The sequence below is a fragment of the Salminus brasiliensis genome, chromosome 7, assembly GCF_030463535.1.
Source record: "Salminus brasiliensis chromosome 7, fSalBra1.hap2, whole genome shotgun sequence".
In the NCBI taxonomy this organism is placed as follows: Eukaryota; Metazoa; Chordata; class Actinopteri; order Characiformes; family Bryconidae; genus Salminus; species Salminus brasiliensis.
In genome coordinates this window covers 23,258,982-23,281,371 of record NC_132884.1, presented here as the reverse complement: position 1 = coordinate 23,281,371, position 22,390 = coordinate 23,258,982, and the positions used below count along the sequence as shown (strand labels likewise).

The following is a 22,390-nucleotide window of genomic DNA, read 5'->3' as shown; positions in this document are numbered from 1 at the left end:
TTATTACGGTAGACAACTTGTGTTGTCGTTTTTTTTATTTCGCTAAGCCCCGCCCTCCTGCTGTGGGATTGGCTCGTAGCGCCCCTCCTTCATAACAGGCTAGCCGTTCACCGTTTTAGAACGCTGAACTACTAACCAATCCCAGCGCAGGAGGGCGGAGCGTCGCCGAAATACGGGTGGGAAGAGAAATGAGGCGTTTTAAATTGCGCTCCATGTCACGCAGGTAGAATTTGCGGCTGGCCGTTCTGATCATAGCCGAAGGGGAGACTGCGTGTGGGACTGAGAGCATCCCGGCCTGGCGGAGGTGAGAGAAGAGGAGTGAGAATGGAGACGATTTGTGGTCAGGGCTGCCGGAAGCCTTGACGACTACATGATGCTTTACTGCACACGTCCCTGCGCAACTGGACACGAGCATCAGTGTGGAAAGGGCTAGACGTGGGCTAGGCGGCTTTTCATCATCCTGCCACCTTCAGTACGAATGGCCAGGACATGCATAGTGTTTAACGAACAGAAAGGACTGGTTTGAAAGCCCTGCCACGGCTGGGTGACAGATCCTAGAATTTTAGAGATTTCACTGCGGGCTGTTTGAAGACACTCTGTGATGGATGAAGTTGGTGGCAGCGAATGTGTCCCGGATTTAAAGGACCTGGAGGTAAAAGTGGGGAGGAAGACCCCCGAGGGGTTGCTGAAATGGATGCGTCAAGACGCAGGACTCCAGGGTCACCCCAAGCCCAGCTGCCCAGAGAGCGGCCAGTCGGAGAAGAAGGGCCTTGATGAAAAGATAAGGAAACTCAAAGTGGAGATGGTAAGACGTACTGCACCAGCTTATAGCCAAACTATATATAGGGCAGTACATGGCAATCAGAGCAGCCTATAACAGGCATTCAGTTTAGAGTCCTTGGGGTCTAGATAGAGAGTCCCCCCGCCCCCAAACTACATAGGATAACTGTTCAGTCAGCTGCCAGTGATTGATTACACATCTAGGCTTGGATGTGGATGTGAGATTAGAGTATTCTCTGTCCATTTTTCTGCTTTTCCGCTTTACTGCTCTGTGTTAAATGTAACACCAGGAGAACCTTATTTCAGACCCCTCTCAACACTTGTTGAGAGGAAATACAAAGAAAGTTTCATATGCCTGCACCTGAGTGATAGGTCTGGCCTGCAGGCATCTTTATGCATTCTGTGCATTCGTATGGCTGGAGCCCTCAGCAGAAGGCTGTGGGAAAGGCTTGGACTGCTACTGAATCATCACCATGTTACCATGTTGCCATGCAACCAGAGATATTTCAGCACTGATTGTACCGCATTGCTTCTCTGCTTCTGTGAACGTGTGTGTGATATTCACCAGTGTGGTCCTACAACTTGCCAGTTGTTACAAATCCTAGGTGCTAAGAGCCAATTGTGTGACTATAGACTGCATACACATTACACAGAAATGCTCCATAAATGAGTAGCCAGCTCCATTCCTCTACTCTGTAAGTGTTTATTTAGTATTGAACCACATTTCCATATCAATCAAATCTGAGCATCAACCCCAATACCAACTTTTCTGGTGTTTGATGGTTTCTGTTGTGCTTGCCAGTGTAGAATTGCTTCGCCTAAGCTGGGCAGAGTTATCCTGGTATCTACATCCTGTCTTTTTTCACCCCATTTCACATGCTCCAGCCCAAATTCCACAGACCAGTTCAACCACATTCACAAACACTCGGACACAAAGCACGTCTTACCGTTCCAGCCTGTAGTTAGCGGAGTAGCAGAGCTGTAAATGTAACTTATGACCTGTTTGTGCTGGCTGAAGTAGTCGGTTTGGGACCAAGCATGTTACACTTGTCATCACTGTAGGGCAGTGGTGGCTCAGCGGGGCAGTGGTGGCTCAGCGGTTAGAGCGCCGGGATATCGATAACAGGGTTGTGGGTTCGATTCCCGGGCTCGGCAAGCTGCCACTGTTGGGCCCTTGAGCAAGGCCCTTTACCCTCTCTGCTCCCCGGGCGCTGGAGTTGGCTGCCCACCGCTCTGGGTGTGTGTGTGTACTCACTGCCCCTAACACGTGTGTGTGTGTGAGTGTGTTCACTACCAGATGGGTTAAATGCGGAGGACACATTTCGCTGTACAGTCCACACTGTACAGTGACGAATACGTGCACCTGAAGTGACGAATACGTGCACCTGAAGATTCAGATTTATAGCTTTGTCTGGTGTGAGATGTTTAAAGAACTTGTTTGGAGGAGCAGCACTCGATTTCCAACTGACAATAAATCTGGACACAACATGACACCGCATATCTGAAATACAACCATGGCCTTTTCTGATGCAGTGAATCAATAATAACTGCAGAAATGAGCGACAGTAGGCTCTACTGCTTTAGGATTGTGCACAAAACCAGTCCTGCTCATTTCATTAAGTTCTCAATTCTACAGGGACATTATACCACAACCTACGTGTTGTTCTAAAATTGAGGCAAGGAGAAGCTTGTCTCTTAATTGACGTTCTTCAAGACGTACTTAAAAGTCATCATAAATAAAACCCATCTCCGGGTAGTGGTGACCATCAGTATTGGTCAGGCTGCTGACAGATCTTGAGGTGTTCCTGGCAGTGTTAGGGACGAGCCAGTAGCCAGTCTTGTAGTTTTAAATCAGTAGTTCCATCCTGGACTAATTCACGTATCTCAGGGCTTGGCAGTGAGCTCATTGGGGGGGTTCGTTTACGTAAAACACAAAAATGTGCAGAGCAGAGGGTCTAGTGAAATATCATCTGAGTATTTTTTACATGTTGTACCATCACATACCTCATAATACGCCATTGGGATATGATGATATAGGAGGAGACTGTAAACGGGAGGGAAGTCTATGAGAACTTTAGGACTTTAGGAGTTCTGGCGGCTTCTTCTTTGAGCTAGAAAGACGGATCCCCTGATAAGAAGAGGTAGGACTGAGTGACGTGACAGCTTTAAAATTTCGTCATGGAACATAGTAAAGATAGTAGAGGTGGGAATTTATAGGATGTTAGATTGGGAGGAGGAGGGCCTTCAAAGGCACTACAGCTGTCTTCAATTACTAAAAAATGCCTGGACCTGCTACGATCTGACTGTAAGTGACATAAAAGGGTACTGGAGAGATGTTCAGTGGAACAGCAAGGCAGACAGATGCTCAGTAGGACCGCAACATAGACAGCTGTGTCAAGGTTTAGTATACTGATAGTAGAAGGGTAGATGACAGTGGAACTTGCAACCACAGCAAGAGCGTTCCACAAATGCTTTTGAGGTTCCTTGGCGTAGTTTAAGGGGAGTGTGTAATGATTTACACTTTGGATGATGTTATTTGTTGGGGTGTGATCTTCATCTGTATACTGTAAGTCTCAAAACTTGAAAAACCATCATTTCTTGGCTGACTGACCACTCTTGGGGAAAGGGGGCAGGCTGTTTTTGTTTCTGAGCCTGTTAGACAGATAAATGACCTCTATTCTGATTGGCTGTCCTGTGTTGTGCCTCATTCAAAAAGTAGTCCAGACGGAAACAGTCCTCAGAATCATGAGGATGGGTGGTGTTAAACTGCTAGGTGGAATAGGCAGATTGGTGTACAATGTTTATATACATCAACCACTTCTTAAAAGTGAGGGTAGGGCTGTGCAGTATAGTAAAAATACTATATCTCAGTATTTAAAGACATTTTCACAATACAAGTGATCACAGACTAAAATACATCAGTAGTGACAGATTCTTAAAAAACTACTATTCAGATACACAGACCTTACTTAGACCTTTACAGTGACCAGTGCAGGCAGTGGCATTTTTAAAAACACATGCTTGGACTCTCTTCCTCCTCTTTCCAAAGGTCTGATGCTGATGATAATACACACAGTACCCTTTTTCTGTGCTGGATTATGATTTTTTTTATACGCAGAATGTCCTCCCTATGACACTTTTCTCACCTCTATCTGCTCAGTCCTGAGCTGTGCTAAGCTGTCTGCGGCTCTGACCTCGTACTGTGTGGCTGTGTCACCCAGCGCTGCGGCAGTGTGTGACCGCCGTGTGTTCACCCCCACTGCCCCTAAATGCCCACAGGAAAGCAGCAAGAGGCCTAAAAGTAGCTTGGATCATAATGAAATCATAGTGAATTGATCATAATGAAAAAGCACAGCAGTAGATAATTAGATCTTACTAGATGTTTTGGAAAATGAGTGGCTTTTCATCTTTACTGAGATCAGTTAGAGACACTTCTTTCTTTCACTGCATAGCTTAGCTCTATGCAAGGACATAGAGTTCAGTTCTGTCACAGAACTTTAGTTTTGTTTGAGCACATTAGTTTCATAGTTTCATAGTAATGATGCTAACTAACACAGGTAGTGAACTTAAGCTCATTAAAATTATACTCGGACAGCGAATATACTTGACTATCCTAAGGGTTTATAGGTTTATAATTTTACTGTCAAGAATCAAAATTTTGTGATGGCTAATGATGTCTGTTTGATGTCCGTTCTGGTCAAACTCCACTGCGATATTAAGGAGAATCTGTATGTAGCATGAGTTGTCGATAAGTCGTCAATAAGTCTCTCTTAAAAAGAGATTCCCCTAAAGAGGAAAAATGGTTCCGGTGTTGTTTTGCTTACCTTTAGTCTAATCTGCTGCTTCTGTAGAATACGCTGATTATCAAATAAATGATTTTGATATTTTTCTCTGTACCTAGCAGACTTGTACCTAGCTGTTGACTTGAAACATGCATACAATAGAAGCCAATGGGACTGCTATCTCATTATAAGATTATCTAAGACTAACTGACTACTAAGTCTGCTGTTTAAAGGGTTCAAATTTGCAACTCTCCTGCAAGACATACAGCAGCAGACCACTGCTTTGAACACCTGTGCACTGTGAACTAGCCAAACAGAAAAAACTGCAAGTCCTCAATGACTTTGACTCTCTCTCCCTCTCTCTGTGTTGCGCAGATGGAAAACACAGGGGATGGTGTGCTGACAGATGGAAGAGAGGACTCCCAGTCTAGATCTGAAAGACAGGAATAGAGAGAGAGAGAGAGAGAGAGAGAGAGACCAAGGAGTGATAAGTAGAGCAGAGGAGGACAGAACGGCACCAAGGACAGCATGAGTGACATGGTGCAATATCAGTGAAAGAGGGCCTGTCTATCAGTGTTTTATAATTATAGGTGCATGCAGAGGTGTGTGTGTGTGGGGGGGGGGGGGGGGGGTAGTGTTAAGTGTTTCATAAAGAAAAAGGAGTGTATGCAGTGGAACGGCACTGCAGGGTTTGATGTCTAGTCACGCACACTGATGCCTGCAGTTTGACAGTGGCTGGCCTGTGGCATGACTTTGTTGTGCACCAGTGGATTTATTCGGCAGCTGTAGGCTGTGTTTGTAGACGCCCTTTGTGATATTTGAGCAAAGTGACGCTGATTTGACCTTGGTGAATCAGTAACTGCTTTGTGACAGCAGAGATGTGTAAAGTAAACCCATACTTAGGTTAAAGCATTGTTCCTTCAGTGGAGTAATGACTTATCCTTTTAAACTCCAGAGAACCACCAGCGCTTCCAGACCTAAATTCCAGAAGCACATCTGATACCCAGTTTCACGGTATGAAAGGAAAATGCAGTATAATTTGTCATTTGTATTATCTTTACGTAGTTTAGCAAAAACAGTAATATGTCTAGATTAGCCTAGCAAGAATCCGCTTGAGCAGGATTTTAAAAATTTAAACAGCTCCAGAAAAATCTTTTGCTGAGTTTCCTGTAGCGCTGCAGTCAAGAATCAACTGGTCTAATGATGCCACCCGCATAATAATGCCGCCCAAAAAACAGAGCTTAATGGTAGCAACTGGGCGAAATGTGCTGTAAAGCCCAGTTGGAGAGAGAATTCGAACCCCCCAGAAAGCGTGAAAGGGGCACCAAAAGAATGCAAAAAAGAACATACTTAAAACTTTTTTTTTAATATCAGGTTTTACCTTTTCTTTCATGTACAACATCAGTCTTTCTCTCATAGGCTCAAAGGTCAGTAATTGACCAGTACCAGTCTGGCTTTCATAGCCCAGCAGACCTCTCGTTCAGAGCCTGTGGGACATTCAGTCTACCTGTAAACCAAGGCTGCAGATGGCTAGCATAACGCTAATGTACTGTAACACACTAGATCTGACAAAGAAATTACCTAACTACACATGTGGACAAAAGTGTTGGTAAATAAAAATTCTATGAAAATGAACAAATAAAAACATTTTTTAATGAGTTTATTTTTTTTTAAATAATTCTGTTGAAGCATGTTTTTTTATTTGTTCATTTACATTTCAATTTTTATTTATTATTACTTTTATCAGATTCAAATTATTTCCATTGTGGGTTTTGCTTTCATTGACCGAGGGGTACCAACAATTTTGTCCATGCGTGTTACTAGCAGCCATCCCAGATCAGACTACAGTATCTTTGAATGCTCATGCTAATAGCACTGGTGTCATATGTCCACAAAAACAGCTCTGATCCACTGAGGAATGGACTCTAAAGAGATCCTGAGGGATCTGGAACCAAGATGTTAAAGCAACACTTGGTAACTTATTTACCATAAAGTAACAGTCAAAATCAGTGATGCTCCACTGGCTGTAATATGGAGAATAGCGTGCTATCATTGCTACTCCAGGCTCAGCATGCCAGAAACTGCACTATGTGACTCTGGTGAAGCGGGCAGGACAGTGCTTGCAGGACAATGCTCGCAAGAAATGCACAATGCTGCACAGTCAGAGTCATATTTGCGAAAAATCATGTAATATTACTCCGTGCCTCCAATATCACGCCTCAGTCCACAGGCTTCTTTCACTTTCAGTGATGGTTCTGTATCTCTCAGCTCTTCCAGAAATGCACCCTTTAGTGGTGGCTCCCCAACAGTAGGGGGAGCCCAGGAGCGAGAACTGCCAATTCTTGCATAATGCTGCTTTAACAACAGATCTTTAAGTCCTGTACACTGTGAGATTGATGCTCGTCACATTCCTCAAATCTTTCCTGAATAATGTGTGCAGTGTTGCAGGAGTGTCATCTTGCTTTTGGGGAATATTAATGCCATGAAGCAATTAAGTAGAAGATGCCTATGTCATGTCATCATGGCTGCTCAGTTCTCCCACAGTTTAGACATCAACTATGTGAACCAAGCCCAGACATTCCCCAAGACCTTGACATACGCTGTTATTACGACATAATCAACATTATCTGCTTCATCTGAGTGGTCTTAATGTTTTGGCTCATTGTTAAATATTAAATTAACTATTTGCAATTTTCAGAGAAGAACAAATGCAGAAAAATGGACTTCAAGGATACAGTAAAGCTGATGATATTCACATACTTATAGGAGCCTATACATGATAAGACTCCCACAGACCAAGTTATGGAGAAAGAGAAGCGTGAGATTTATGGAGACATTAGTTACACACAAAAAAATGCACACACACACAGACCTGGGACTGCGGTGTGATATTTAACAGAGCGAAACGCTCCAGTGGGGAAAATGAGAATTCCAGGGATTAGAGCTAGAGACGCTTGGGGAAAGCGGGATCTGCCTGGCTGTGAAAATAAAGAGCCGTCTCCACTAGCCTGACTGAAACGTGACTGCACAGAATTACAGGAAGGATATGCAGTACAGAGAGCAAGAGATAAACTGGATAATGAGAATATTTTATATTGTTTGATGCTGACAGAAAACAATAGTATTAATGCTTTACATCATTCAAATATACCACTTGTGGTATATTTATACATATACTATTCTATATATACCATTCTGTGAATATTTCCTAATGATTTCATGATGAACAAACATTTTCATTCTGCTACTTAGTGTTGCACCCATTCCTGACACACAGCTTGTCTAGTCCCTGTTGAGAGGTATTTCCAATAGAATAGGACTGAGCAGATACACATGACCATATTGGTACCATGTCTGATGCCAGACATTCTCTGGAATGAAGGTGATTCTGGGATGAGTAGTGGAGTATGGGATGAGGTGGGGTGGTGATCATCCAACATCCTGACCTCACTAACACCCTTGTCACTAAATGCAATCCTCAAATCCTCATAGCAGTGCTCTGACATCTGGTAGAAAGCCTTCCCTGGGCAGTAGAGAGTGTTACTCCAACAAAAGCAGGATAAGCCTTTTTTTAATGCCCTTGATTTAAAACAATTAAAAACAATGGATAAGCAGGTGTCCAAATACATTCATCCATATAGTGACCTTAAGGCTAAGAACGCTTTTTGTAGTTTGCCTATAAAGTCACTAGTTTAGTAACAAGGTGTTGTTACGAGAGTGACTGTGTATGTAAACCCTTTATTATCTAATAATGTGATTAACTCCAAGCAAGGAGCACACAGTGATTGTCCAAGATTTAGGCAGCGGTAAAACATAAATGGAATAACACTATGCTTCTGTATTGCTAATGGATATATGCTTGACGTACAGGGAGTGAGAGGGGGAGGGGGGCAGGCAGATGGAGGTGGGGAAGGGGAGCTGAGCCACAGTGGTGCTGAGACAGGGAGAAAAGTGGATTTATGAGCGACTCCATTAGCCTCAGACTGGAAGCACAGAGCCAGACTGAACCCAGCCCAAAGCCTCAGAGCAGAGCGCAGTCCAACCATCTGAACCCACCTCACACACACCACCAGTTATACTGCCATCTCTCTCTCTCTCTCTCTCTCTTTGGATCTTAGCCTCATTCTTTCTTAGTTCAAACATGATTGGTACAACCATATTAAGGTATAGTGTTGCCAAAGCTCACAGATCTATTTATCATATGTCAGTGTATTCCTTATAAAAACAATACCACATATTGTCACTGTTAGGCAAAAATCTCAGAAATGCTCCAGCATTACCATAATAATAATAATAATAATAATAATAATTAAGTATTTGCATTATTTACACATATATAGGGTAAGTGCCCTTCATTATCACTGTTACTTTTTTTGGGCCAGTTGATCTAATTGGTTCATCAGACAATAATCCAATCATTATCTGACTAGTAATGTTTTAATGTATATTATACACTGCTTTTTTTCTTATATTAACAATCATCTATATACCTACATATACACACTCATCAAGTGCCTTATTAGAAGGGTCTGTACACATATTTATTTATGCAATTCTCTAATCTCCCAATCATGTGGCAGTATGCAGTGCTTAAACTTACACAGACACTGATCAGCAGCTTCAGGTAGTGTTCCCAGCAACCATCAGAATGCAGATGCAGAAAGCACTGGATGATCGCTGGTACCAGATGGGCTGATTTGAGTATTTCTACAACTGCTGATCTGGGATTTTCAGCACAACAGTCTCTAGCATCAACTCAGAATAGTGCAACAAAAAAAAACATCCAGTGAGTGGCAATGAAGTCAATGAAGAATGGTCAGACTGGTTACGGGAAAGGGTTCCAGTAACTCAGATAACCACTCTGTACAACTCTTGTAATTAGAAAACCATGTGCAATGTGTCTAGCCTTGACCCGGATGGGCTACAACAGTAGAAGACCATGTTGAGTTCCACTTCTATCAGTTAAGGTAATTCTGGTCAGAATTTGGTACAAACAGCTTGAATCTATGGACCCAGCCTGTCCTGCGTCAACAGTCCAGGCTGGTGGAGGTGGTGTAATGGGGTGGAAAATGTTTCCTTGCATATTGAGGTCGTTAATACTGATCACTCATCACTTGAATGGCACTGTTTGAGTATTGCTGCTGACCATGCATCCCTTAATGGCCACACTTTACACATCTTCTAATGGCTCCCTCCAGCATAATGTCACAAAGTGAATGTGTTCCCAATAGAAAGCTTGGTAAGTGTGTTTTGCTCTTAGAAAAGAACGTTCAATGCAGAATAACTTAATGAGTAAATTAATGATGTTATATGAAGTTACTCTGGACCAAATCTGTTCATAAGAAAAATTATGTTATGCAAGACAAAAAAGGTATGCACTATGTAATATATTATATATGTAACTATAAATATACTGTAATTATATCATATAGTATATCCTATTTAACACATATTATCTCTGATGGGCAGGACTACTTTTCTCTCTGTCCACCTTTCCCTACCTCCAATCCTCTCTTTACACTGTAGCCCAATTCTCACCTCTGTCTCCCAACGGGCACATTTCAGCAGACTGAGGATTTGTGAGTAAGTGTGTGTGTGTGTGTGTGTGTGTGTGTGTGTGTGTGTGTGTGTGTGTGAACGCGTGCTTGGGGACAAAAGCTCTGGCACAAACAAAAGTGTTACGAGGAATTAAATCAAAGCATCTGCTTAATCCTGTGCAGAAACAGGCTGGGTGTTTTGGACATTGCCAGTACAGACATGCAGGACTGTACAGTCACTTCAGCAGTGTCCACAATTAGAGACCAGACTTCTAGCTATACTGTTTTTCACTGATCGGCCTTTTTAGTGTTATAGGGGGTTTAATAAGGGCATAGAATTGTCAGGAGGTATATGGAGCATGTCATAAGCCAATTTGAGCAGTGAGGCCCATAAGCATAACCTAACCTGTAAATAATGAGACTGTTCAGTCATGATTTAGGACAAGAGTTTCAAAGGCTGGATGTTTGAGGCCTGTACTCTTTACAGTCTCACTCTTCTGTATGCAGTTTCCTTCAGTGCACTGTACATTTTTATTTTTTATTTTTCTGGTCTCTCGCTGATGCACATCCTCATTCATATCGTCACTGTCCCACAAAAACCTTGTATCTCCAAAATGACAACATTACTGGAGGAGAACAAAACCTTGACTTTCAATGGAAGTGAAAATATTCAATTGGTCCATTTGTGATGGCACAATCTAAAACCAACTTGCAGATTCACATTGTCAAAACATGTAAAACATTTTTGTGTGACAGCGATCATATACACATACATACTAACATTGTAGGGTTAATGCATGTTATATTAATGTATGTTATGAGTTCTCAGTATTTATATCTTGGAAATTTGCAAATATACTCCACCCCCTCTCAACATCCTCTTTTTTTGGACTGTACAGCTCTTCATCTCGTCCTCTCCTTTGTACTGTAATTAGTAAGGGTGACATCACCAGTAAATAATGCAGGTTGGTCAAACTGTTTACAGCTAACTGTTCTGCCTTGTTTGGGTCTCTAAGGCTTTCCTTTCACTGGTTTGTATCCAACTGGTGTTGGATTTTTAGGCTTCATTTCTGAGGTTCGGGGTGTTTTCCCATCTAACTGGGAGAGTTAAGCTGAATACATGGGAAAACTGATCTCAGAAAATAACAGCATATATGAGCACAAGCCACACACACAATGGTACAGTCAGACCAGTCAGACCAGCTGCCACCTACCAATCCGACCATCAGACCCCCCACCCACCACCCATAACAGACCAGCGGCACACCCTCCTACCACTGCTACCTGTTTAATGACCATGTTAAAACCTAAATGGACACGTAACTATCTGCCACTATTAATATCAGCACTATTAACTATCTGTTGTATCTGGTTTGGTCATTTTTGATCAATAATGTTTAAATAGTTCTGACCAGAGGAGGATGGGTCGGATCCCCCTTGTGAGTCTTGGTTCCTCCCAAGGTTTTTTCCTCCAGCTCTGAGGGAGTTTTTCCTTGCCACTGTCACTGTTAGCTTGCTCACTGGGGGTCTTTTGATCCTTCATGTCTTGCATTATTTCTTCTTTAATAATTTCTTCTTAATTACTAATTATGTAAAGCTAAGCTGCTTTGTGATGACAACAGTTGTAAAAAACACTATACAAATAAATCTGACTTGACTTGACTACAGTGCCTTCTAAAATAAAGGCATTCATTTTTTCATCATTCCAGTGTCCTATAAATATTTTGTGTAATATATTTTATGAATGTTAGAATGATGCGTACATTATAAGTACTTTTTAAGCATTTAAAGCATTCTATATAGGTTTCCCCAACCTTGTAACCAGTTTTACCTTGGAAAAGGAATAGCAGCTTGAACCATGAGCTGATCTTTGACAGAGATGATTTGTGACTGGTGGCTCTGAGACTGCAGACGGGCTACAACAGCCTGGAGATCAGTGGGAGATGGAGGAAAAGAGCTGCATGAAGCGTGAAACGGATGCTTAATGCTGTTGTCATCAGAGTGGTTCACTGAAAGGGCACATTACTGCTCAATACATTATCATATAGAGCCGCACAGTGTATTGATGGTTAATCAATATTGCAGTATTGATTTATTTTTGCGACACGTGAATAGGCTCTCAAGCAAATTATGTCCTGATCAATCAAAGGCGTCCCAGATGAGTTTAATAATAATAATAATAATAATAATAATAATACTAAGAACAATAATAATTTGGGTTATAATAATAATGCAGACTAACCATGTTTAACCATGAGAATAGTATCACATTACATAAACATATAGGCCCCCTTTTACACCAAGTAACTTAATGCAACCTAGGTATCAGGATTATATCTGGATAAGGCCACATAAAAGCCACATAAAAATGCGAGTGTAAACACACCCAAAAAGCATTTCAACCAGATACAAATCCGATCACTCAAACTACTTTAGGAGGTGGTCTGAGATGAGTCACGTTATAGCAGTGTGAATGCATCCTGCTTTTGAAGACGAATCAGACAACCAAAACCCCTCCCAGTCCAACCGAAACACCAGTAATACTTTTCACACAATAAGCAAATCTGCATTTTCTGTCCCACACAGTGATCAGATTTCAGTCTAATCAGAGATGTATTACACTCCCGAGTGTGTATGAGTTCAACCTTTACCCATTACTACATTTTCTTTCTTCTCAGGGGATTCACTTTCAGTTTTCCAGAGAAATCTACTGGGAGATTTTTTCCACACCTCCTAAATTCAGTTCTAGAAGCCGAGGTTCTTCTGGTTCTTGTAATCCAAGAAATCCCAAACACATTCTTGAGATCTTGAGGTCTGGACTCTGGGGGTGGTTAGTTCATTGGGGGTGGTCAGTCCATTGTTCTGAGAATAGCAGCAGTTTCAGGAGATTTGATTAAATCAGCTTTTTTGTTTGTTTCATTTTCTCAGTAAGAGCTTTTTGATCAGCTCCTCATCCTTTCAGACCCATAGTTCTCACAGTGGACGGAAGAACAGAAATACTGTAGATGGTTCCAGGTCTGAACCAAAAATGTAGCTCCGAATTTCTCCTCTCTTTCAGAGATGAGTGCAGCTTATCTGATGAGGGCAGTGTTGTTGGACTACCAGGTCTTGCAAGTCCCATTTTCTTTTAATCATTTTAAAAAGTTCAGTTTTGGAATAGACTACTCTTATATGTAATCACCTCCAAATGAGTAACTTGTACTTAAAGGCTATTTTGACTGGAAATAATATAGATTAAATACATTTTACTTCTAGAAGAAAAGTCCTGTAGAGTTTCTTCAGCGTTGACAGATGAAAAATGAATGAAGATTACTGCATCGGTTCACAGCATTGCCAGATGAGCAGTTTGAGAATCAATGCTCTTATTTTCCCTTTGTATTGATTTGATCCCCAGGGGGTGGGAGAGTAGTAGGAGTCTATGTATTATGCACCTTAAGAGCACTCTTTTCATTTAGAAGCCAATTGTGTATTGCGCAAAACACTTCATCATGTATTCATAAGACATACAAAGTGCCTTTATAATTTTTAACGTTCATAAAATAGTTATAGAAACTGTCATTTATGTGCTATAAAGTCTAATGTTTACTGTTTAGTGTTAGCTTACATTAGTGTAAGAAAGGCTGTCCAGTGTGCTGTGGGCAGAGAAGGGAGCAGAGATTTGGCCGGAGGCTTCGCTACGGAGAATTGATGTTGTCAGAGTGCTCCATAAATCTCAGCAGCACTTACTGTAATGGCCCTCTGGCTTTCGTCAGCACCACTCCAGAACTCACACTAAGATTAAGCACATCTGCTGCGTACACACACGGGCCCAATCAGCCTTGTTAGAACAAATATAGAGTAGAACATTTCATTTGCTTTTCCTTTTGGAATGTTGGGGGAGTGTAGCTTTATACGGATGATCTTTCAGCATGGTTTATCACATCAGACATTTGGACGTTGTAATAGAAGTGGTTTGGTTACATTCAAAGGACAGTCTTCCTCAGTAGTGTTGTTAATTAAAGGACAAGGCATGAAAATGTGTCTCACTATGAATGGAAAGCAGTGACTTCAATTATTGCTAATTGGCAGCTACTATTATTGTTTTCACTACTAGAAACCAAAAGTACTGGAGCTCCATTCCGGTGTGTGCTGGTCTAGTTTAAAGCAACACTATGTAGCATTTTTACCCGGGTGGTCCAGCAGACAAAGGCGCTGTCACCATGATCAGAGGATCGCTGGTTCGAATCCCGGTCATGCTGCTAGCCTTTGGCAACTGAGATTGGCTTTGCCCTCTCCAGGGTGGGTAGGTGGTCGGAGGGGGCCTGTGCTAGTCCGCCTAACTGGTGAAGGGCATGGCGTGTGATGTGGGGGGAGACTAAATGCAGGCTGGGTAACAGCTTCAAAATTATGTTGATGCTCCAATGACTTACATCAAGCATTACTTCTCAAGACATTCAAAATAATTTTGGACTATAAGATACACTATATGGACAAAAGTATTGGGACAACCTACTCCTACGAAATCCAAAGTCTGAAATCAAGGGTAAAAAAGAGTAGGCTGTAGAGGCTGTATTGGTAGAGTGGTCAGGATGTTGGATGATTACCACCCCACCCCACCTCATCCCTAACTCCCCAACTCATCCCAAACTCCCCAACTCATCCCAAAAGTATTCCGGGGAAAACATGCTGGGGGGGCTTTATACCCTTCTAGCCCACACCTGGCATTAGGCATGGTGCCAATAAGTTAATGTTTGTCTCCTCCAGAGTCCTTTTCTATTGGCAATACTTCTCTACAAGGCTAGACAATCTGTGTGTGTGCATTTGCACATCTATGTCAGCAAGGTGTGTAACTTAAAGTAGGTAAATGTCTAAATGTCCATAAAACATTTAGACATATAGTGTAATTAATTAAAAGTAAAAATGTCTAGCAATTATGGAAATAATATGTAATTAATATTATGTACATACATTTAAATATGAAGACATCACTTTATGCAGTAGATGAGCAGTATAGTGTCAGATTCTCTTCTGCTCCTTCATCATCTGTCTGCTAACATGAGTTATCTGTCTTTCCGTGCTCAGGCTCACCTGCGGGCAGTGGACGTGCGGATTCTGCAGCAGCTGCTGGCGTTGCACGAGGGCATTGAGGCAGTGAAGTGGCTGCTAGAGGAGCGCGGGCCACTGACTAGTCACTGCAGCAGCCTCACCAGCAGCCAATACAGCTTGGGAGAGGGGCCGGACGCTTCATGGAGGGGCAGCTGGAGCAGCCTGCAGGACCCCCACGACAAGCTGGACAACATATCCATCGGCAGCTACCTGGACACCTTGGCAGATGACTTGGACGAGTACTGCCCCTCCAGTGGGGCGGAGTCTGTGGTCTGCTCTGCCCAACTGGGCACAGAAATGTCACAGGCAAAAAATCAAAAGGCAAAAACGGATGCCCCTAAAGAGGACTCTCCAAAAGGGCAGGTCAAAAAGGCACCTGAAGCAGTGAGACCTGCTCCTGTGGCAAGCCGTGACTCTAATCACACAGAAGCCAACAAAAGTAAGAATGGAATCCTGGACAATGTGGTGAAGCAAGTTTCTGAGACGGACTCCCCCAAGGTCCGCCTGGCTGAGAAATTGGGGAAGAACCCCAAAAGTCCTAAAGGCAAAGTGTACAAAAACGGCAAGGTGGAGCTGGAAAGCTGCAAAATGAATGGCAAAGTGCACTTGGAGTATGACGCGCACTGGCACTGGGTGCAGTCGCAAGATGATGTGACCTTTCTGTGAGGATTTAAGCAATGTGGCCAAAGGTGTTGACCATACTTTGCATTAGTTCTCACTGGACAGATTCAGCCTGGCATAGAAAAAAGGAGCTCTTGATTGAAATGTGTGGATCCTTCCTACATTAATAAATTGCATATAATAAACACAGTCATTTTTAAAAGTAAATCAGTTTTGATGTAATACAGATATGGATTATGGTCATTAAAAATAATGCACATATCTGAATCAAGTCAATTCAGTATATCTCTTCCAATCAGGTCCGTTCACAAAACCTCATAAACTGACTGCTGAGGTTAATGGTGGAATGGATTAAAATGTGGTTCTCAATCTTTGTCTTGATGTATCCCTTGTCCTGCACATTTAACAATAGGGCTTCCCAATCCTGGTCCTGTATGTATCACACCCCACAGCGTTTGCTAGAACTGTAATATGACTCACCTGATCTAGGTAATGAAGACCTTTAGGAGCATTTGAGGACTAGAGTGTTGGAAGTCTGCAGGACCAGGATTGGGCAGCCCTGTATTTATATAGCCCCAGCTTTTAACAAGCCTGATTCAATAAATTACCTGTATAACCCTTAGTGCCCCATGCCATTGCACTATTTTGCTACTTTCTCATTTTCACAGAATTGAATCTACATGTGTGGAGCATTTATACATATTTTCAATGCAACATATCAAAGCCAGTGGCCTTTCTTTTCACGGTAACAATGAACACCATATCAACCATAACATTAGCACTGCTGGCAGGTGAAGTGAAAAACACTAAATACCTTTTCCAGTGGTCCAGGAACGGACAATTAGTGAACTGGCGAGGGGTCATGGGCACCTAAGGCTCATTGATGCGATCAAGAACTTCCAGAATCTGCTGTTAACGTCTAGTATTCAGAGGTCTTGTGATGTCCATGCCATGAGTGGTCAGATCGGTTTTGGCGGCACAAGGAGGACCTACTCAATATTAGACTACTAGGTATTAATGTTATGGCCAATTTGTGTATATGTATTATGCTTAACTTCACTTCTAATAGGGCTGAAGAGGGTGCACTAGAAGAAGCACGCCTCCCACAGTGGGCCAATGTAGGCCACAGGGCTAATGTAGGCTAATTTTACAGTTCATACTAACGTGCAGGACAAAGGGTCCTCTAGGACCAGGGTCGGGAACCTGTAGACTAAAGCAGAGGCTTATGATGTCAAAGAGCTGCAGGGCTCGACGCTTACAAAGCATACATTTAATTTAGCAACTACAGTCATGTGTGCAGGTGTTTATCTATTGCAAATGACTTTGACAGTATTTCAAACTGTGCTTGTGAAATCACATCTGTAATTCAATCTTTGTTTCTTGGACTGAACTGAAGAACTGTAATGTTTTTTTCTGTTTAATATAAAAGTGTTAATAATTATTATTATTATTGTAATCTTGTAAGATAGAGCTACAAAAAATACATTATGGATATGAAAGCTGACATTTAATTTCAAATGTTTTCTAGTTAAGACCAGAGCGTTAATCTGCTTAAGCAAATGATGGATTCCTAATCCTATGTGTAGACTGCGTAAGGCTGTCTGGGACATTAATATCTGGAAGTGGGACAACAAATAATTTCTTAAGTATTTTAGAGAGGACCAAAGTTTTTAGCTATAACAATTTAAAATATCATGATATTATTTTTCTACTTGTGCTTATATTTAAGGTTCCATGCAGTGTTTGCTAGTGGTTTCCAGCTAATATCACATTTGCCGTATCAAAAGAATGAACTAATCAGGGTTTCTTGTAAAAGCACAGGAGGCTACAGTGTGGCTGACCTGTGCTACGACCCTCAGGTTAGAGGTTGGAATATGCAAAATAAAAAAATCGTCAGTTCCTTTGTTACTAATTATGGTCTAAAAACAGCTAAAGTGAGATTAGCATTAGCTTTTTTCCAATCAGTTGTTGCTCAAGGTCTTTACCTTTGTTGACTACAAGTGACCCATCAGGAGGTTTTAAACATTAATCACAATTGATCTTGCAATCAGAGTCTAATGGTTTATGTGTATATAACTGCTTACTTAAGAACTGCTTGCACAATATGATATATGCATATAATATTCTAGTTCAGATCAGTGGTGTACTTGTGATAATCTGAGGCCACCAAAACTTACTTTGGCTCCTACCGAGCAAATTGAACCCATTTAAATGCAATAGAATGTGCAGGGCCCCGATTGTGAAGCAGGGAGACACTCAACACAACTGCAGAGTACGCAGCAATGGTAAAGTATGGCTTTGTATATTTGGTGTCCTGTAATTAAGAACATTATTAGGAAGAATGCACTTGTTAATGGACTAAAATGCAGAGTTGTATATCATTTATGCTGAAAGTATTTTCGTATTACTGTGCTCAAGCTGTGCACCCATGTGTCACTGGATGTGGTTCTATTTTGCCTGTTTTACTTCTGCCAAGAAGAACTGCACTTTTTATGTAACTGAGGAGCCAAACGAAGCCACAGTCAGTATTTAATATTCCCTGTGTTGCGTAATAAATCGTGATACCTGGTCTATGTGGATTCCTTATAGTGTTTATTAGCCTAGCGATTCGATTTCTGTGGATGCATGGGTGTCAGAAAAGCTGTGAAATTGTGTTTGCGCTCTATAATGTGTCCCTAGCGTCTGGTGTATAAGGACAAACATAAGAGAGTAATGTTCCCACTAGACACCCACACTGAGAGCTAATAATGCCTGCGCTTCTAGGAAAGGTTTCCATGACTACTGTGTATGTGTGTGTGAGGGAGTACGGTTGTACAGTGAGAGCCAGGGGAAAACACAGACAATCCCAGGGGTAGCAGAGAGGGGGAGAGATAGATGATGACATGAAAAGAAAGAGGTAGGAGAGGGAGGGGGAGAAACCGAGGAGGAAAGAGAGACAGAGATAGGTAGATAGAGAGACATAGAGATAGAGAGAGAGAGAGAGAGCGAAACATCAGAAAGTCCATCAGAAAAGGAGACAGAGAGAGAGAGAAGAGGAACAGAAAAGAGGAAGAAACTGAAAAAGGTCAAGCTGGTCAATCCGTTTTAACGGCCTAATTCTTGACCAGTGCAGTGTATGTTTTCACTTGAGTTTGATGAACTAACTAGTCTACCAGCATGTCCAACCTGACCAAGCTGGTCGACCAGCATGACCAACATGATCCCATCTGCCTACTAACATGAAGAGCTTGATAAAAGAGGTCAACTGGTATGACCAGCTTAACAACCTTGTCCATCAAAGTAGTCCTTCAAGCTTCAAACACATGCTATGCTGGTCAAGAGCTAGGCTGGTAAACCACCTTAACCAGCTGGTTTACCACCATAGGGTATGTATTTACCTAGCTGACCAGCTGTTCAACCACCTTGACCATCAAAGACCTTGATGAGACTTGTGTAAAGGCTTAAAACCAGCTGCCAGCAAAAGCTGGTCTTGAGCTGGGGAGACATGAATAGACGGATCCCAGGGGAAGCTGAGAAAGTGAGAGAGATAGCGAGGGAGACAGAAATAGAGCATGGCGTAAATTTGGTTGTAAAAATGCTAAAATGAGCTTGTTAAAACATGCTCTTGTGTCATCAGTCATTTTTTATATTGTTTCCAACTTTCTCTGTCCTTCTCTCTTCTTTGTACTGCTACTGAATGTACAGACATAAGTAAGTAAAGTCAGATGTAATACCCAGAAGTGCATCCTCCCGTGTCTGTTTCTGCTCAGTATTTCGCTGGTTGGATTTGGCAGTCAGCATGAAGGCTGTGTTTAAAGCTGACGGTCAGGCTGGTGCTGCTGTAATAACCCTGTTTAACGGCTTTCTCATGGCACACTCAGCACTCTCGCCCAACAGCAGGACACTCATGCGGCTAATGGGTTCCAAATGAGAGACTTCTGTTTAGTAACACAACCCAGAAAGGCTTCCCATCCACTACAAAACACACTGACTTAGCATCAGCATTTACCTCATTTTTTAAGCACGGCCTAAACTCTCACTCTCACTCTCACTCTCTCTTTCTCTGGTCGCTGTCTCTCCTAGAAGAAAGATTTAATGTGAAGGGACACTGGCATTAATATTGATGCCATACATATTGAAACTGAGAGGGGTATACCAATAAGAAAAACAGACAGCGGAGCACAGCTTCAGACTTATGGTGTTTTCTTTTGACACAAAGCCTATTTTGTGCAAGTAGTGTAAATCTGTTTCACTGATCAATCATGAATCATGACTGGTCTAAAACATTTGCATGCAATAATGTGCTTTTTCCTGTGGCTGTTCAGATGTGTGTAAATGGTTTGTATGTATGTGGCCTATTTGGGGGTTAGTTTTAGGCCTTTTTATGTCCTTGTGCCTCATGAAACTGTATTGGCAGGTATGAGCACCATTGATGCCAAAGCCAAAGAAAGAATTGTCCTTTCAGTTGACGATTTTCCATTCAAAACAGTCCATCCACATGGTGAAAATAAAGGAGTCTCAGAGTGGGAAGCTCAGTTTTATATGTGTCATTTATTGTGAAATCTTGCATCTAAAAAGTGGGTTCTTTAAGGGTTCTTTAGTAAAGGCAATAGTTCTACATGGGGCAACTCCATATTGTCGCTGTCCTATGAAAAACATCTATCTCCAAAGTGGGAATTTTTTCAGGAGAGGGCAAAAATCATTGAATGAAAGTCAATGTATAATAGTCCAATTAGTCCAATTTTAGTCCGAGTTTAGTTCAAGTAATTTAGAGCATTTCTATTGGTCTGTTCATCCAGAATTATTTACTCAGTGTATAGAGCAGCTACAGAGTCCAAAAATGGAGATGTGTTTCAATGGACAGCAGTGATATGCAGGGACAACCTCTATACAGACTCTTTTTTTAAGGATTCACTGTTTTATGGTTCCACTATTAATATGAGTCGAGGAAGCCTTTTAGAATGCTGTTCAGACAACATACAATTCTAATGAAATGTCTTATCTTCAAAATGGCAACTTATTCTAAATATTAGATGAACAACATTTCTGTTGGTCCGTTCATTATGACATGTTCACATAATGTACAAAAATGCTGGTATTTTCCTTTTAAATGATAATAATAAATGGTAAAATTAATATTGTGACATATGATAGTGATAATCTTTCTTCTGCAATTTCTTTTCCAGAAAATGGTTTAAACACATGTGCCACACACTACAACTGTACGATACAGCAAAACTATGTAGGAATTACTACAATACTATACTGATCTCTACAAGAGAGAGGAAGATGTTCTGAAGCATCATTTATCCAGGCCGGAAAAGAATCACATTTAAGCAATAAAATACTTCTTTGAGACATCAGGTTCTACATAGAATCATTGCCTTCACTAAAGAACCTTTAAAAACCTTACATATTCTGTAAAACATGTTGTTTAGTGTTTTATGGTAGCGATAAAATTTCACCATATTGCCAAATTATCTCTACGACACACAAACTCAAAATCACATGTGAATGCAGCCATTCTGACCAGCCCTTAGTGACCTCATGGCACCAGTCTTGTCTTTCCCACACTCTGGCCCAATGGGCCGGTCGCTGCTGAGATTAGCAGGCGACTCACATTCTGTACAATCCAGCTTTGGGAGGTTTGGCTGCCTCAGGCGTTCTTTAAGAGTGGCCAGTGACAGGCCAGTTGTTTTACCCTGCCTGAGAAGGAAGTAAAGGCCAAGGGAGACTGAAAGGATATTTCCGTTGCTGTTTTCTTATAGTGGCCTTCATCAAATCCCTCTGTTCGCAACCACCTGACCACTACCACAAGAAAAGAGCTGTTACTGAAAGAAAAGAGCTGTTCCTAAGGCTACCCCCCCCCCAAACCCTCCCTTCATCCTGTACTCTCGAAAGAATTGTAGGAAATGGTTGTGGCAGATCTGTTTCGATAAAATGAATAGTTGACGATATGTGCTTAAAATGGAAGGTAAAGAACCGAGTCTCAGCTTGGACTGAGGACAGGAACTGCAGATTTGAACTTCAGCAAAACTGCATCCAACAAGTCTTTTCTGTTTCTGTTCGGTTTAAGTCGACTGTGTGAAAAATGGTTCTGTTTAAAAATGATCCTGCCTCTGAATGACGGCCACCGGTCAGCTGTAAATGCTTCTGATATGATTAAAGATATTTCGTACTTGATGTCTTTGTGCGAGTTTGTTTTTGATGAAAACATCTAAGCCTGACATCCCTGAACGCTCCACAGCATTAGCCATTCAGCTACTCCTCTCACGGGCTTCGGACCGGAAGCTTTTGGCGTCATATCTTACATTCCTTTGAAAAAACAAAGCTCAGGAAATATCCAGACACACAACACGCCTATTATCAAAGGCTTTGATTATTCCACACTGGCAAAGCCTGACGAGCCTTGCAAATGACTGCAAAACAACACCATCATTATCACTCTTTAAACATCAGTGTTAATCCCTGTTCGTTTTTTAAATGCCACACCCTTCACAATGTATTATTTTGGGCTTTGAAGCCTCGATATTTCAATCAGGCTCGTAGACTAAACACTACATTGTCTGACCTACAAACTGCAACACAATGTCTGATTACTGCAAG

At 41.7% G+C, this 22,390-nt stretch overlaps 1 protein-coding gene across 1 annotated transcript; it reads left to right on the top strand.

Moving 5' to 3' along the window:
• Positions 1–221: 221 nt before the first annotated feature.
• On the top strand, positions 222–21,965 carry lurap1 (leucine rich adaptor protein 1). The gene is made up of 2 exons (XM_072684226.1): positions 222–805; positions 15,161–21,965. Exons 1-2 carry the CDS (start codon positions 602–604, stop codon positions 15,848–15,850), a joined length of 894 nt encoding a protein of 297 aa, XP_072540327.1. The 5' UTR covers positions 222–601; the 3' UTR covers positions 15,851–21,965.
• The last annotated feature ends 425 nt before the right edge of the window (positions 21,966–22,390 follow it).